This window comes from Eulemur rufifrons, chromosome 8, assembly GCF_041146395.1.
Source record: "Eulemur rufifrons isolate Redbay chromosome 8, OSU_ERuf_1, whole genome shotgun sequence".
NCBI lineage: Eukaryota > Metazoa > Chordata > Mammalia > Primates > Lemuridae > Eulemur > Eulemur rufifrons.
In genome coordinates, this window is record NC_090990.1 from 108146492 (window position 1) to 108163762 (window position 17271).

At 35.3% G+C, this 17271-nt stretch overlaps 1 protein-coding gene across 1 annotated transcript in view; it reads left to right on the plus strand.

The window, feature by feature from the left end:
- The window catches only part of SPAG17 (sperm associated antigen 17), a 227296-nt gene that overhangs the window by 154310 nt on the left and 55715 nt on the right, over positions 1-17271 (plus strand). The window contains exons 21-26 of the mRNA XM_069478902.1: positions 1121-1363; positions 2349-2460; positions 3515-3673; positions 8180-8293; positions 12633-12808; positions 15101-15218. Of these exons, the coding sequence (XP_069335003.1) occupies positions 1121-1363; positions 2349-2460; positions 3515-3673; positions 8180-8293; positions 12633-12808; positions 15101-15218 (922 nt within the window). The remainder of the gene's footprint in view (positions 1-1120; positions 1364-2348; positions 2461-3514; positions 3674-8179; positions 8294-12632; positions 12809-15100; positions 15219-17271) is intronic.

The window sequence follows — 17271 nt, forward strand, 5'->3', positions numbered from 1 at the left end:
ATAAGAAGTGCTAGATTACTGTCATGTCTTATAATTGAGTAATATTCCGTTGTATACATATACCAAATTTTAATAATCCACTCATGAATTGACGGGCACTTGGGTTGTTTCCACATCCTTGCAATAGTGAATTGTGCTGCCATAAACATTCGGGTGCAGATGTCTTTATTATAGAATGTCTTTTGCTCTTTGGGGTAGATGCCTAATATTGCTATTGCTGGATTGAATGGTATTTCTATTTTTAGCTCTTTGAGGTATCTCCAAATTCTTTTCCACAGAGGTTGTACCAATTTGCAGTCCCACCAGCAGTGTAAGAGTTTTTCCGTCTCTCCTGCCTTTTCAAAAGTTCTATTCCAGTTTCAAGAGGTCTTTCAAACTCACCTTGCCATTTTTATACTCTCTTCTTTATTACTTTCACTTTTGATATTTCTTTTTATTTCTTTAAGCATATTAAAAAACTTTTTATATTCTCCATTTGGTAATTATAATATCTATAGCCTTTACAGATATAATTTCACAGTTTGTTTCTTCAGGTTCTTGCTCAAAGTGGCTTATCTCCCCATGTTTTGTGATTTTCATTTGTGAGCTCGTATCAACTTATAACTTTTTTAAAATAAAAATTTAAGGCAAAGTGCATTTTAGCCACAAATCTATGTGAAGACAGGCTTCCTAACTTGTGGTTAGAAGTGCTCAGGAGAGACTTACCCACCATCACTTTATCACTTTATCCATTTTATCTATGATTTTTTAAATATTTTGTGCCTGGAAATGTTTCTCTGAACATCTAGTCTACCACATTGTTGATAAACCATCTTAGGACCTAAAATAAGAAATGGACTCATGTGGAGAAGGATAGGAGACTGAGAGGGCAGCTAAGAGGCTTCCGCAATGGTCCAGGCAAAGATAACAGAGACTTAAACTAACGAAATTGCAACAGAAGCTGTGAGAGAAGAAGCTGAAGTGAATTCTCTGGGGAGAACTGACAGGATTTAGTAGACAGAAGTTGGGTGAGAGAAAGAGAAAATCAAGGATGACTTAATTATTCTCCACAATAAACCTGAATGGAATACATACGTGATTTGTTTCAAAATGCTATTAAATTTTTTAAATGTGTTTATAGGCATGGAAAGAAGAGCAAGATCGATTAGCAGAAGAAGAACGATTAAGGGAAGAAAAAAAAGCAGAAAAGAAGAGTAAAGAAGCTGGTAAAAAGAAAGGCAAGGATAAGGCAGAGAAAGAAGATAGTAGAGTTTTGAAGAAAAAAGCTTCTTCATTAAAGGAGAAATCTAAAGAAGAACAAATAAAGGTCCCAGAAGTAATAGAGGAGTCCTACCAGCAACCAGAACCTGAGATAGTTTACCCGGTAAAATCAATTCTCTAAAAAGTCTCTCTGGGCTATTCCTAATTGTTTTGGGAAAACATGGGCCCTGTGGAAACTTAAGATTCTCTTGTCTTCACTACCACCACAGAAGGCCCTGGGGGTTTCTTCTGATATCAATGAGCTCAAATCTGTATCCCACTCTCTGATATCTGGAACCTTCTTTGTAGTCAATCACCAAGATAAGAACACCTGAGTGCCATGAAGCTAGGTTACTAAGGGCAATAAGGATGGACTATTGACACAAAAGCATTCAATTAGGTATATGTAAATAAGCAACTATAATAAGTCAACATTAACACAAAGACTGGCTTTAACTGTCTCAGATGATGGGACTCGCTGGCTACATTAGCTTGTCTCTCTGTAGGCACCCATGCTTCTGGTGCCTATGCTTTTGTAAAACCTTCCTTTGCAAATTCTCCCTCAGGTGACTGTGGCTATTATGAGGAAAACCTAATGGGAGAAAATGGAAAGAAATGTAATAGCCCCTGTCCTTCGTAGCTCCTTCTCTAAACCAATTGTTCCCAAGTTTTAGCATGCATTGGGAATCACCTGGAACTCTGTTAGCAACACAGTAAAGAATGTCTTTTCCATGTGACCTCCTAAAATGTAGTGTCAACACTCCTCACTATATCAGTTCGCTTTAAACAGAAAATTTAGAGCCAGTGAATGAGAACTTGATTTCTTTTCAAACTGCCTTGACAATAACACAGTGATTTGATTTGGACCAGATTATGAGGATGTTCCAGTGAACAGAGTTTAAAATCACAGACCTCTTTTAACTTGGCCTGTCACTGTAACACCATCAAAGCTTCTAAAAGCAATCTGGACACTGACCTCTGAGTCTGCAAAGCAACAGACATATCATTTAGCAGAAACTGAGCTATGGCAACTTTAACTGGCTAACGCTGATAAGTTGATTTTAGTCAATTGCATTTCCACATTCAAAGCATGATGTTTTCTCTTCTAGTTTCGAGGATATAATATGGGAAATATACCCATCCAAATCTCAGGGACAAATTACTATCTGTATCCTTCTGATGGAGGGCAGATTGAAGTCGAAAAGACGATATTTGAAAAAGGTACATTTTGAAAGTAGCTGGTTAATGGCTTGAGAGATATTAATGCATTTCAGATAATTATGGCAACTTGTACTCCTGAGTGTGATAGGTGAGAGTGTCAGTGTGTCTACTGAAATTCATTTATGCACCACGTTCAGCATTTTCAGACTTTATATCATTCTATTATAAATGTCTTTGCAAGGCATAGGCCAGCCTGGAGTTTAGCTGGTACACACTAATATACCATTCCAGTTGTTAAAATATTAAAATACTTCCATATGATTGGTAAATAGTATAGTAACTGCAGTGACCAAACATTTAATTAATAATATTAATTGTAACACACACTGTTATCTCAGAAACCAACCACATACTGTGAGTTTATAGCATTTTTCTGGTTTGGGCTTTGGAGCACAGACTTTGGGGGCCTGCTGCCAATATGTAGTTATTTTAGCTCTTATTAAGATTTATATATGCATACAATGCATCTATGTTTCAGATGGTTCATAGTAAATACAGTATTTTTATCCAAGCTTATCAATTTTGAGAGTTGATAGCTCAATCAAAGTTGAAAAGAAAAGGCTGTATTAAAAAAAAAAGAAACACATAGAGTAGAAGAAAAATGAGTCAGAACATTGAAAAAGAAAATGGATTGTTGGAAAAATTCTTATAATCACCATAGTAATAATAACAATAATAACTACTATAACTAACATATATAATTTTTATGAAAATTAACATATTAGTTAATAATTAACTCATTAATTTTCTCAATTGATGAATCATAAAGTTGATTATAGGTATGCATTGCCTCAGACAATTTATTTTCTCTTCTGTAATTTGGTTTGAAAAGTTACTAGAAGGCCTGCAAATATCTCTTTGGTCCACCTACCATTTATTCCCAGAATTCTATCATTACTTTATTCCTATAGGCATCCTTTTACAGAAATGCTGACATCCCTAGGTATTTCCCCACCCTGTTTTAAGTTCAATGCTGCATTATTTAAACATCTTGTTGAGGAGCTTAATGTAGCATCATAATCAGCCCATCTTTTAGCCTATGGTTCTTCCTCAGGCTCAACTTTTATCAAAGTGAAAGTGAAAAAGGACAAGCACAATTTTATAATTCATTTAAAAGACCCTAAGGAAATTATAAAAAAGGAAAAGGAAGAAGAGGATTATTATTCAGAAGAAGAGAAAGAGAAAAGAGATGAGGAACAAAATCTTGAAACAGGTGAGCAGCTGCATCTTTTTGGCAGTGGAGGTTAATATTTCAGCAATGTGCCAAACCCACTCACTTGACATAAACACACAAGGATCCCTTCCACTTAGCACATAGAATTCTTCCAGATGGTAACTGAGGTATTCTGCCGTTCTGTAATGTAAGGTATTGTTTATGAAATACTTAGCCCAGGTGCAGTGGACTGCTTACTTGGTTTTCTCCCTCTAGGAACCCAGCTCTTGATCTCAGTTGTCATGCAGAGTCTAGCCAGGCTATTCACTTTTATGTAGTAACACTGAATTTGTGATGTTCATTCTGTCCTTAATTTTGGTTCATGCACTTATACCAACTGTAATCCCTCAGATGCAGTTCCTCATTAATTGATTCATACTAAAACTTTAGCTTCTTTCCAATATTCACTGCAAATGATAGTGTTTCTTCCTATGCTCTATCACTTGGTTCTCTCTGTAGGTTGCAAAGACAAAAAAAAGCCCATAAATTTGGCTACAAGAGTCATTACCTACTTGGAAATGAGAGCTATAAGTGGACGTCCATTGATTAAACACCACAAAACTTCCTGATAACACCATTTAAAACCTGCAGGAAACATCACCTAGGGAAATAAATTGTTTCTTATCCAATGTGGTGTGGATTATACCTGCAAAAGGAGATGAGTTAATAAGATGTATTCAACTCAAATTAGCAATAAGATCAATAACTAAATCTCACTTATAAATTTAGTTACGGTGACATTTTCCAAATCCAAGATAAAAACACAATATTTAAGTGTGAATGTACCCAAGAACTTAGCACAGAAATTTTAAAATTACTTTTCTTTGTTATAGGGAATGTAAAAACTATGGATTATTATTAAAAATTAGGAAATTTAGAAATATTAAAAGAAGATAATAGTTGCCTATAATACTACCACCCCAGTGATAACCGCTGTTCATAGTGTATTTCTTTCTTACTTTATCATCATGAGCATTTTCTTATTCATTAAATATTCTTTGAAAGCAAGATTTGTTAATGATTTAATAATTTTTCATTGGTATGTGTATATGTATCATAATTTATCTAATAATTTTTATGTTTTTCCATATTTAGGTAATTTCTGCTAAAATAAACATATTTACACTTATATTTACATATTTATTTATAAATGAATGTCCATATATTTATGTTCATATATATTAATATTTATATACAAAATTTAATTATTTCCTTTTGCATAGATAATAACCAATTTTTAGCTTTAATATTAAACCTTCCATTTCTAGATTATCTTTTTTCATTTTAGTTTTAATTATCTCCAGAGTCTGCAAACTTTGACCCAAATTTGATCTATAATCTGTTTTTATATGGCCCACGAGCTAAGAATAGTTTTTACATTTGTGAAGGGCTGTTAAAAAAAAAACACAAAGAAGAATGTGTGATAAAGACTATATGTGGCCTACAAAACCTAAAATATTTACTATCTGGCCCTTTTTCAGAAAAAGTTCACAGAACCCTTATCTAGATGGATCTACAACATATTAACAGGAAGAAAGGTGGAGAGATAGAAATGAGCATTACCCACCACTGCTTGCTTTCTTCTTTCCCATTTTATAAAGGTTTCTGTTCTGGTTAATTTACTGGTTGTTTAGTTTTATTAAGTTTTCTACTCAGATGGGGCACATGATAGTATGCCTTCTCAATGTTTATATATCTTTGGATATCTTGAATGATAGTTGGATACAGGATTCTTCAATTGTGGTCATTTTCTCTTTACAATTCTTAGTTGCTATCGCACTGTTTTATAATCTCTGGATTAGAATCTGATGAGCCCTTGTAATCTGAGAATCAAACTCCAGCTTTAGCTCAGGGTATTTTTCTCTGGTTGTTAATTTAATTTTTGCTGTCCTTCATTTGTTCCTTGTTTCCTTCTGTAAAACCTACAATTTGCATAAATTTATCATCCAAATCTCTTATGCCTTTTTCATGCCATCCTTCTGTTTAAATGTTTGCTCTGGGTTTTGAGATACTGTTTTTGACTTGATTTTCCAAGAAACTCATTCAAATCTTGAAATGGTCACCCCGTCTTTCCATTCACCTAGTAAATACTGAATGATTTGATTGGGGAAGCATGTTTTTAAATTCTAGGAAGTGCTTTTTAAAATATCCTTATGTGCTTTAAAAAAAAATCTTCAAGCATTTATGTAACTCTTTCATAATATCTAATTTGCTAAGCATGTATTCTGTTTTGTTGTTGTTCTTGTTTTCTATTATTCCTATCTCTGTCCACTCAGCTTCCTTAGATGGCTTGTTTCAAAATGTTTTCCCTCAAGTATGTACCAATACACCTTCTTATTAATAGTGCATTAAGGTGCCTATTTCCTTGCACCCTGATTGACGATAAACATTATCTTTTTTTGTAGACTTTAATTTTTAGAGCAGTTTTAAGTTCACAGCAAAATTGAACAGAAGTTACAGAGATTTCCCATATACTCTCTGCCCCCACACGTGCATAGCCTCCCCCATTATCAACATTCCCACACCAGAGTGGTACATATGTCACACTGATGAACCTACATTGACACATCATTATCATCCCAAGTCCATAGTTTATATTAGGGTTCACCCTTGATGTTGTATAGTCTGAGTTTGGACAGATGTATAGTGACGCCTATCCACCATTATAGTACCATACAGAGTAGTTTCACTGCCCTAAAAATCCTCTGTGCTCTGCCTATTCATCCCTCCCTCCTCCCAACTCCTGGAAACCACTGATCTTTTTACTGCATCCATAGCTTTGCCCTCTCCTCATATAATTGGAATCATACAGTGTATGGCATTTTCAGACTGGCTTCTTTCACTTAGTGATATGCATTTGCTTCCTCCATGTCTTTTCATGGCTTGATAGTATATTTCTTTGTAGCACTGAATAATATTCCATTGTCTAGATGTACCACAGTATACTTTTCCATTCATCTACTTAAGGACACCTTGGCTGCTTCCAGGTTTTGTCAATTATGAATAAACACCCATGTACAGGTTTTTGTGTGGACATAAGTTTTTAACTCCTTGATAAATACCAAGGATTATGATTGTTGGAACATACAGTAAGAGTATGTTAGCTCTGTAAGAATCTGCCAAACTGTCTTCCAAAGTGGCTGTACCATTTTGCATTTCCACCAGCAATGAATGAAAGTTCCTGTTGTTCTACATCCTTGTCAGCATTTGGTGTTTTGGATTTTCTTCATTCTAATAGCTGCCTAGTTGTATCTTGTTTTAATTTGCATTTCCCTGATAACATATGATGTTGAGCATCTTTTCATATGCTTATTTGCCATCTGTATATCTTCTTTGGTGAGGTGTCTGTTGACGTCTTTTGCCTATGTTTTAATAGGGTTGTTTTCTTATATTGAGTTTTAATAGTTCTTTGTATATTTTGAATAATAGTCTTTTATCATATACATCTTTTGAAAATATTTTCTCCTGGTCCTCAGCTTGTCTTTTCATTCTCTTGAAGCATTACGTTTTGTTCCATTGGTCATTTGAATTTTCCAGTCTAGAAATTATCTCTTCGTAGGTTAGGATATTTTAAATAAATATTGTCTCATCTTTTTGTATGATAATAGAGGAAATGGTAAACTGAGTATAAAACAACAGAATAGAAAATTCACAAATTCTTCATATATACCTTAAGAATGTAAATTTTAACAGATTTTGTTTTAAAATTATGTTTGACTAAAATAATTTTTTTATTTAAGATTTTTTTTTATTTCAGCATATTATGGGGGTACAAAAGTTTAGGTTATGTATATTGCCATGCCCCCCTAATCCCCCGAGTCAGAGCTTCAAGCCTGTCCATTCCCCAGACAGTGCGCATCACACTCATTATGTAGGTATACACCCATCCCCTCCCCCCGCCAATCTGCCCGACACCCAATTGGTGTTATTCCCAAATGTGCACTTAGGTGATGGTCTAAGGCCATACCACCCTGAACATGCCCGATCTCGTCTGTCTGAAATAATTTTAAAATATATTTTAAAATGTAAGGAATTTTAAATGTGAAGATTTAGGAATATGTTTTAAAATGTGGGAAAATTGAGATTGAACTGATGGTTTTAATTTAAAAAGTCATGTGGGAAGGGACAGGAGGTGTGGTTTCTGGGACATCAGTAAGGAGTGATAATTACCTGTACTATAATGAAAAAAAAAAAAAGTCATGTAGATAGTCTACCAGATAAATAATCTGCATTTGGTGCATTTGGCTAGGCTATCAATCAGTTTATTTCCTCTCTCCGTTTCAACCTAAAGCCCTTAAAGCAAGAGAACAAGAGTCTCATGTTCTCATCTTTGTAACTCCACCCTACCTCTGACAGCCCTGAGTGCATTGTTGGAACTAAAACAATTATTTTTAAGTTGATTGTGGTGCACCATTTAAACCCTCCATTTCCAGCCTCCCCTCTAAGTTTAGCTTATATTTCTCTCGAATAAAATGGAAATGTCCTTGATTTTATTTTGTCTTTTAGAAGTATCATATGCAAAGAATAAAGCTGTCAGCAAGTTTGGATCTTTTTCTGCCACCTTAGAAAATGGAATCTGCCTCTCAATAAGTTACTATGGATCAAGTGGAATGGCGCCAGGTGAAATAACACAACAAAAAGGATAAGTGTGCCCTGTGGCCAGGGGTCCCTGCCCCTGCCCATCCACAATCTTCTCACTTGTCAACTAACATGTTCTGATTTAATGGCCCTCATAGTTTTTCCTGCAGGGTAGGAATATGAGGTATATGTGCACGTGTGTATATATATGTGTTTGTGTATATATGTGGGTATACAAGTATATATAAATCTTTCACATGTAGCAAATAATGCTTTGGCATTTTAGATAGCATTTCTGATTTATATAATCACATGTACATGTAATATCACATGCATAGGATATATACATGTATGTATACATGATGTGCATATACATACATATATATATTTATTCCATTCATCTTTGTTAGCTAGCTCATAAAAATAAGCCTTTTTGTTAGTGCCAAAGAAGCATGTTCTGCCAAGGAATCCTTTTGGTTTTCTCTAGAATAATATTTTTTTGAATCCTGTGACTGTGGAATCGTTCAGTGTGCTTCAGGGCATCCGTCTTAAAGGAGCCATTCACTGGACATATTTCTCTACGTCACTCTAAATAAACAAATTATCCAACTGGAAGTTATTTCCTTACAAACCACAAAATAGTATGTCACTTTACCAAGAACCAATTAGGAAATCTCTGGGTTCCCATCCATTTTAGAGGGATCTAACCGCAAGGTATTTTTAAAAAAGCATCACAAAATCAAAAGATAATCCCTATACTATACAGCCTCAAAACTATGTATTGGGGTAGATCATGATGATCCAGTTATCTGCCTTACTATATAATTCCTTTTTCTCAAAGACAAGGTTCTCATGGATCATCATAATCTTGTTTCTTACTTTGTGTCAAGTATCCTAGTACTCTAGTGAGTTAATCCATTAGGTTTGATAGTATTTTTACTTCATTTGGGGTTTTGTATTTTAACTTCGTATTTGATTTGTTTTTAAACCAGCACTTGGAGAAGTCATTTGTTGCCTAACAAATTATGTTGCCTAACAAATTATTTCAGCATATTATGGGGGTACAAAAGTTTAGGTTATGTATATTGCCCATGCCCCCCCAGCCCCCCGAGTCAGAGCTCAAGCCTGTCCATTCCCCAGACAGTGCGCATCACACTCATTATGTAGGTATACACCCATCCCCTCCCCCCACCTTGAAATTTATGAAAACATAATTTTATGAAATTATGAAAACATAATTTTCAAAATTATGTTTGAAAATCTATTATCACCACAGAGTCACTATAATTCCCTACCTCTTCTGAATATAGGTTATCATTATTTTATATTCATATATTTATACCCCACTCTATCAACTCTGTTGGTCCTATTTCCTAAGTGATTTCCTTATTATCGATTTAATCCTTCAGTTAATATGTAATCATTATATTAAAAAAAGATGCTTCTAATTTCAGATTATAAGTACTATATTAGAAAATGTTTGTAGGGTAGATAATAAGTAATGTCTTACTTCCTGCTTATTAAAAAATAAGTTGAAGGCATGAGTCTTTGTAAAAATATATGTAAATTCTAAATTACTTAAGGATGCATATAGTATTGATATTTAAGAACTTTATCTACTAATGGCTAAATAATTTTCTATTTCAGCTCTCCCTGTTTAACTGGGTATACACAGCTAAGCATAGTTTAGTTTAGTATCCTTTTGGACCAAAAAATGGTTAATATGGCTATTAAATCAACAAAAACATAAAGAAACCAAACGAAATCTTAGAAGACTGCTTCGTTTCTTCTTGCTCAGAGGAATATTTCCTTCTTGCTTCCTACTGCCATTCAGATGGCCTACTGAATATACCTAGAATTCAAGAACCTTAATCAAGCCCCAAGCTCAATTTTACGTGATTCTTTACCCAACTCTGCATGACAACCAACCTGATCTATTTTCCCTTATGGCATTATGCCTTCCTACCTATTCTTTTTGTGCCTCTTAGTCCCTTGAACAAACTATGCTTTCTCTTATGTGTGCCCATTTGTTCATGCCGTGCCACTGTTCAGAACACTTTCTCCTGCCACACAGGCCACAAACTTCCTCCCATCCTTCAGGCCCCAGCTTAGAGGTCACATTCTCAAAGAAATGCTTCCCAGAGCAAGTGGCAGTAGCATGTGAACTAGGTCTTTGGAAGTGAGTGGAAATGGCCTAGGCAAAAAATTGCAGGAAGGGAATTCTAGATACCAGGAATAGTATGTGTAAAAGCTTAGTCATGTAAGAGCAAGGAACTGCTTTCCCATTTATTGAAAGGTGAACTGCTCAGGATAGCCACAGTAGATTGTACCCTGGCATTTGGCCATAGATGTCCTTCTGGGTTCCTGTGGCATTTCTGTTCTTCCCCCATCGCAGACTTAACACACAGCATTGTACCTGAGGACTTCCTAATCTAAACTACTCACTAAATTATACTGCCCTTGTCTGTCTCCTCCATCATTGGCTATCCAATTCATGGTACATAGTAGTAGGTAGACAACAAATATTTACTGAATATTACTGAGTAAATGGATGGGGATGGGAGGAAGGAGTTTCCAGATGCCTGAAACTGGTTGCCATTCCCTTATTTATATACAGTACTTCCTATGAGCCAGGCTGAGCCAACTTGCTGGCACTGAGCCACTAAGTTGAATAAAACCATGGTATATCTATTCAGAGAACTCACTATCTAATGAGAAAGAAAAACATGTAAATAGAGCAATAATTGTCATGATGCTAGAAATTATATATAAATGGACTACTGGGGACAGTCAGAAAATACTTCAGAGAGAAACTGTAGCATTTGACATAAGACTTTAGAAATGAATGGGTACTATCCAGACACAGAAACAAGGAAAGGGAATTCTAGACAGTAAGAATCATTTGTATAAATACACAATCGTGTAAAACATGGCATCTTTACATAAAGGTGAAACCTTTAGTGTGGTTGGAATGGAAGCAGGTGAGGATGTGATTGTGAAGAGTGTACATGCCCTACAATGGGCAGTGAGTGACATGATCACATCTTATTTTAGGAACATAATTTTAGTGATAGCTTGGAAAGTACATGGAAGTGATGGTGTTAGAAGTGCCATGATATCAGTTAGGAAACTGCTGCAGAAGACCCAGCAAGCAATAATGGGACACTGCGTTTAGGTAATGGGAATAGATAGGACAGGCACAATTTGGGAGAAAGTTCCAAAGGCTTGATGACTGGCTGGGTGTATAGGATGAGTCAAAAGGAGAAAATGGTCTCAATGTCTAACTTGGGAAACAGAGTGCATGACTGGTCATGGCATTAACTGAGATTGAGAATATAAGAGGGTCAATCTGCTTGGGAAAGGAAAGACTAAATTGAGTTAGAAATGTCTCTAGTACCACAACCAGGAGATGCCTAAAAGCAGTTGGAAATATTTATCTGGAATTGAGAAGAAAAGTCATGCCTTGAGATGTAAATTTTGGAGTCGGCAGCATGTAGATGACAACTGGAACCCCAGTGGTAAATGAGATCATCCAGATCTAATGTGTGTGTGTGTGTGTGTGTGTGTGTATAAAATAAAGGTGCTCAGCCTTGTCTGTGCATCACAATCATATGTAGTGTTTCACTAATGTAAATGTCTGGTCCTTATTTCCAATGAGGGATTCAGTAGGTCAAGGTGGGGCCTGAGCATATTTTTTTAAATTCCATGAGTAATTATTATGGACACCCAAAGTTGAGAACATAATAAACCCTGGGACCTAAAAATGTTTAAAGAATTGACAAAAGAGAAAGAGCCAGTAAATGAGACTGAAGGAAAAATTGACCAGAGAGATAAGAGATTCAGGTCATGGTTTTCTATAACCCAGAGGAAAATAAAATTCAAGATATATGGGATTCTCTAGAGCTCCCCACATAATCCTCCTCACATCAGCTTTCCTTTTAGAATTCTTACAATCCTTTAAAACACAGAAGAAAATTGATCTTGTATTTTAAAAATTTTGACTCCATAAGAACTTTTACATATATTTTCATTATTTTCCACTGCTCAAAACATTTTACATATAAGAGCTTCTCAAATATTTCTCAAATAAATGAAGACATGATTATTTCCCTATCATTAAGGAGTTTACAATGTAGATGGAAGTCAGGAACATGTGAAATGACTCAATAAAGCACATGAAAGTATTAAGTACCTCAAATTTTCTAACTACAATCCTGATTTTCTAATCAACTACATTATCCTTGAAATCTATCCAACTGATAATATTTAGCAAGGTAAAAAACAGCTGTCAACTTGTATAAATTTTTGAGATGTAAATGTTACTTACGCATATCAAATATGAGTGTTGAATTTACTTGGTTTTCCCTTTTTCTGTTTACAGAAGATAAAGATCCTGCTTTAGAAACAATGTTGAATATCCCTTCAGCACTCACTCCAACAGTGGTTCCTGTTATAGTGAATGTTCCACAAGGCAAACCTAAAGGGAAAACAAAAGGTAAAGAAAAACCCAAAGAATCCCTTAAAGAAGAGGAGCAACCAAAAGAAGAAGAGAAAAAGGTAAACAAAATGTACCATAGATTCCCAAATTCTGTTTCTGCCTCAGTGTTAATGTTTTTTTAAACCATTGCTTATGTCAATAATGTTTTATTGTGCAGATGCATTAACATTCCTTGTCATTTCAACCCGAATGGACAAGAAGGATTTGCATGCAAAAATTGGATTCCCACTCCAAGAGACATGTTGTCATACACAAATTGTCTCAGGTCATTCACTCTCAGCTCAGAAAAACTTGATTCAATCTTTTTTCCCACCCTGGTGCTTAGGTTTTCTTTGCTTTTGGTTGGTCAAGTTCCTACCATTCCTTATTTCTAATACTTCATTTAGCTCAACTAAGATAAACAACAATTGGAAGATAAAGATCTGTGACTAAACAATGGAAACAGTTCCACTTGGTGGATATTGATGTGCTAAGAATCCAGAAAGACTAAGACAGTCCACACCTCCAGTCAGAGTAGTCCACCTTCTATCCCCAAACTTTCAGCATAGGCAATGTCACACACACACACACACACACACACACACACGCTTTGACGCTAAACATCTTCCTAATAGAACACAGATCAAAAGAGGATTCTATTGGATTGATTCTTTGTATCAGGGTTAAAAAGAAAAAAGAGGAGCAACAAGGAAACTACTGGCAAATATTGATTCTTGGTATTTGCTACTAAAAGTATGATGTACAGATACTAACTTGTTATAAGAAAAAATATGTTAAAAAGTGCTCAAGAACCTGGATTTCAGACTCTGGCCCTTTAAAAGTTATGGGGTTTAAATGTTACTTCACCTCTGTACCTTATTTACATAGTTATATTAGATGAGCTGTCTCATGCCAGGCCACTTTTGTAATTCATTTAAAATTAATTTGGCCAAAATCAACTGGATAGCAAACTAATCAGTTCATCGAACATTTTTTAAAATTGATGATAATGGAAGGATGAGGGATGATTACCAGTTTTGTATGTAATGCTAGATTCAGCCCAGCAAATTTGCAAATCTGGGAATTATTGTTCATTTTACAGAATTGTATAAGCTTTTCCTCTTAATTTTTAACTTGTGTTTTTAATTAATTTTTAGCTAAATATTCACATTTTTTCCTCTGTTAATGACAAAGAAAATGTAGAACAACCTAAATGATCAACAGTAGAAGACCAGCTAGAATAAACTAAAGATCCAACAGTGGAATATCAGTTGGAATGATTTTGGTGGCTAATAGAAGAGAACCAATTGGAAAAACTGAAATTATTATTAGTTAGAATTATTTGAAAGTTACCAAATAACTTTTGTTCTTGAGCACATATAACCAAACAAGGGATTCAGGCATAGCTGACATAAAATTAATTAGGATTTTAAAGTAAACACATCCAAATCCTCATTAATTTATAAATTAATTTATAACTTTTGGTTGTCTTTTCTTTTATTGCTTTTACTTGCTATGAAAACAATGTATGCCTATTATAGAAAAATAAGGACAAATATCCTAAAGCATAATATCTCTAGTATCCAAACTGTAAGAATTATACCAAAAAAGGCAGTGGGGAAGTTGGTCTACCACATACTCTGTCTGTCTTAGTCTATTTGGGCTGCTATAACAAAATACTGTAGACTGGGTGATTTACAAACAGTAGAAATTTTATTACTCACAGTTCTAGGAGATGTGAAGTCTAGGATCAAGATGTCAGCAGATTCAGTGTCTGGTGAGAGCCTATTCCTCATAGACATGATGCCTTCCAGGTGCCCTCAGTGGCAGAAGGAGCAAGGGCTCTCCCTGCAAATTCTTCCATAAGAGCGCTAATCCCATTCATGAGGACAGAGCCCTCATGACTTACCTATTTCTCTAAGGGCCCACCTCCTAATACTATCACATTGGGTATTAGTTTCCAACATATGAATTTTACGGGAAACACCAACATTCAGATCATAGCACTATCCTTAACACCTACACATCCAAACTGAGGCATTTTTTAAGGTCTACTTCAAGCCCCAATTCCTCCACCACTCCTTTCCCAATTATTCCTATTAGCTTTGATATCTCCCTTTTCTAAGAAAAGATATGCCAACTATTTAGTACTATCATTTAGTGGTCTCACTCATCTGTGTGCCATTGTACTAGTAGAATATAAACTGCACAAAGGCAGAGACTCATGAATCCTTGCAGTCTCTATTGCAAGGTCCTCCTAGCTCTGCACAAGTCACATCCCTAAGCACTCAGCAAGTCCTTGCTTTGTCAAAATAAGTAATAGCTCATTTAGAAAATGATAAGTAATTATTCACATGCTAAATTACTTACAGGAAGAAGTAGAACCAGAGCCTGTTTTACAAGAGGACTTTTATGTTCCCACCTTCCAAAGCCTAAATGTGTCTTGCCCCAGTGGGCTCCTATTGACTTTCATTGGGCAAGAGCCTACAGGTGAGTGCTAGCTGGGGTGGAATGCGGGAGCAGAGGGCAAAAATTCATATTCAAAACAGTTAAATCACCATTGAAAATTGTATATTTTCTTACCAGTTAAACATACTTCTTGTTGATAATGAACAATAGGCTATTTTCAAATTTTGAGCCCTTACAAAATACAAATTTATGAGCTAGGTACTAAAGAACTCCATTTTACAAAATGAAGAAATTGAGGCTTCAGATGGTTTAGTAACTTGCCCGGGGTTACTCAGCCTCCAAGTGGCAAAGCTGAAATGCTGTTCTCGGTCCAATTATGGCAAAGCCAGTGCTCTTAACAACTCTTGTGTGGCACTGCATTCTTGCCTCTATGGAGAGCCACTGGTACAGTACTTGGCTGCTCTGAAGAAAATGAAGGACAGTGGACACAAAGTAGATAAAGTTCAGGTCAAATGAATTAAGAAGGGGATGGGGGTAGGGAGTGGATGATGGGAGCTTGCTTGGTGGGTACAACGTTTGTTGCTTCAGTGATGTATGTACCAAAGACCTTGACTTAACCACAGTGCAATATAAGAATGTAACAAAATTGCACTCATACCCACGAATATGTACAAACAAAAAATAATTGGCAAAAATGAAATCAAATAAAAAAGTAAAACAAATGGGTTGAGAAATCCAGTCTTCATTTCCATGTGTCATTGTATAATTTTATAGACTATTATCTCTGCTGGTCCTATACATGGCTCCTTACCTATTGAGCTGAATAAATAAGTACAAGTAGGTCCTCTTTAATTAACCTGATGGGCATCTACATTGGTGATCGAATTTGAATATCATTAAAATGGAGACCCACTGTTGCAGTAGAAGTAGGAGATGCAACAAGGGAAGCACTGAACTAGGACTTCAGTTCTAAAGCTGAGTCTGACATGAACTAACAATATGGTCTTTTTAAGTTACTTACTATCTCTGGACAATGTTTTCTCATCCAATAAATGTTAGATTATACCAGTGGATTTTTATTTTTTTCACAACCTAATATCTTCTTTAGTGCATCACATTTGAAAGTGTATCTATCAAAGAAAAAAACTATGCCTTTTAAAACTAAATCGATATTTTAGTTACTTGCCAGCCAAAAAAAAAAAAAAATAGAAACTAAATGTTGTAGTTAATCTACTTGTCCTAATTTTGCTCTTCATTAGGCTTTCTGAATTATTAAGAATAGAACATGGGACCCCTATTCTATTCCCGAGGATCCCTAGTGGTTCAGGTTTTCTACGATGGGACCCACTGTGCTAGATGCTCACTAAGTGTCTTCCAAAGTCTAAGAAGCTATGAGTGTACTGAGAGAGATGTTTTAGGTTCAAGGTTGTATTTCTTTGTTTGCCTATTCGCTTGATCCTATCATCAAACCCCGGCTTAATACCTCTTTCACCCTTGTCTTTTCTATTAGTTTCATTGTCTACCCTGAAGACAAGGAAGACAATGTAGTCACTAATAACTTTGCCTGGAATGCATTATATGTTTAAAGTCTTCTATATATTATAAATATTCTAATTCAAGTTTGAACATAATTACAACACAAATACAAAAGTAACAATATATTCACAGGGTCAATCTTAAACATAGGGAGAGAAGGTTACCATGGCATAAGAAGAAAGAGCCCATACTTGAGTCCTTTCCTGGGTGACTTTGGAATTAATTGGGAAAATACTTTTTAACCTAGAGCATATTATTCAAATGTTAGTGGTTGGTTTTTTGGGTTGTGTGTGTGGGTGTGTGTGTGTGTGTTTGGTTGTGGTAGTGGTGGTTGTTTTTACAGTATAAGAAAATGATTCAAATGCCAGCTCTGCCCCTTTCTGACCATGTGACCTTAGAAAAATTACAACCTCTCCAAGCCTCCATCTGAAAACTCTGGAAAATGAAAGTGTCTAAAAAGTTGTTGAGGTGGACTGAATGAGATACATACATAAAGCATTTAGCAATAGAAATCTCTCAATAAATGTTTATTATTTTATCATTATTATTACTTCTGTGATTTAAGTGGTGTCATGAAGGGTCCTCATTGCCAAATATT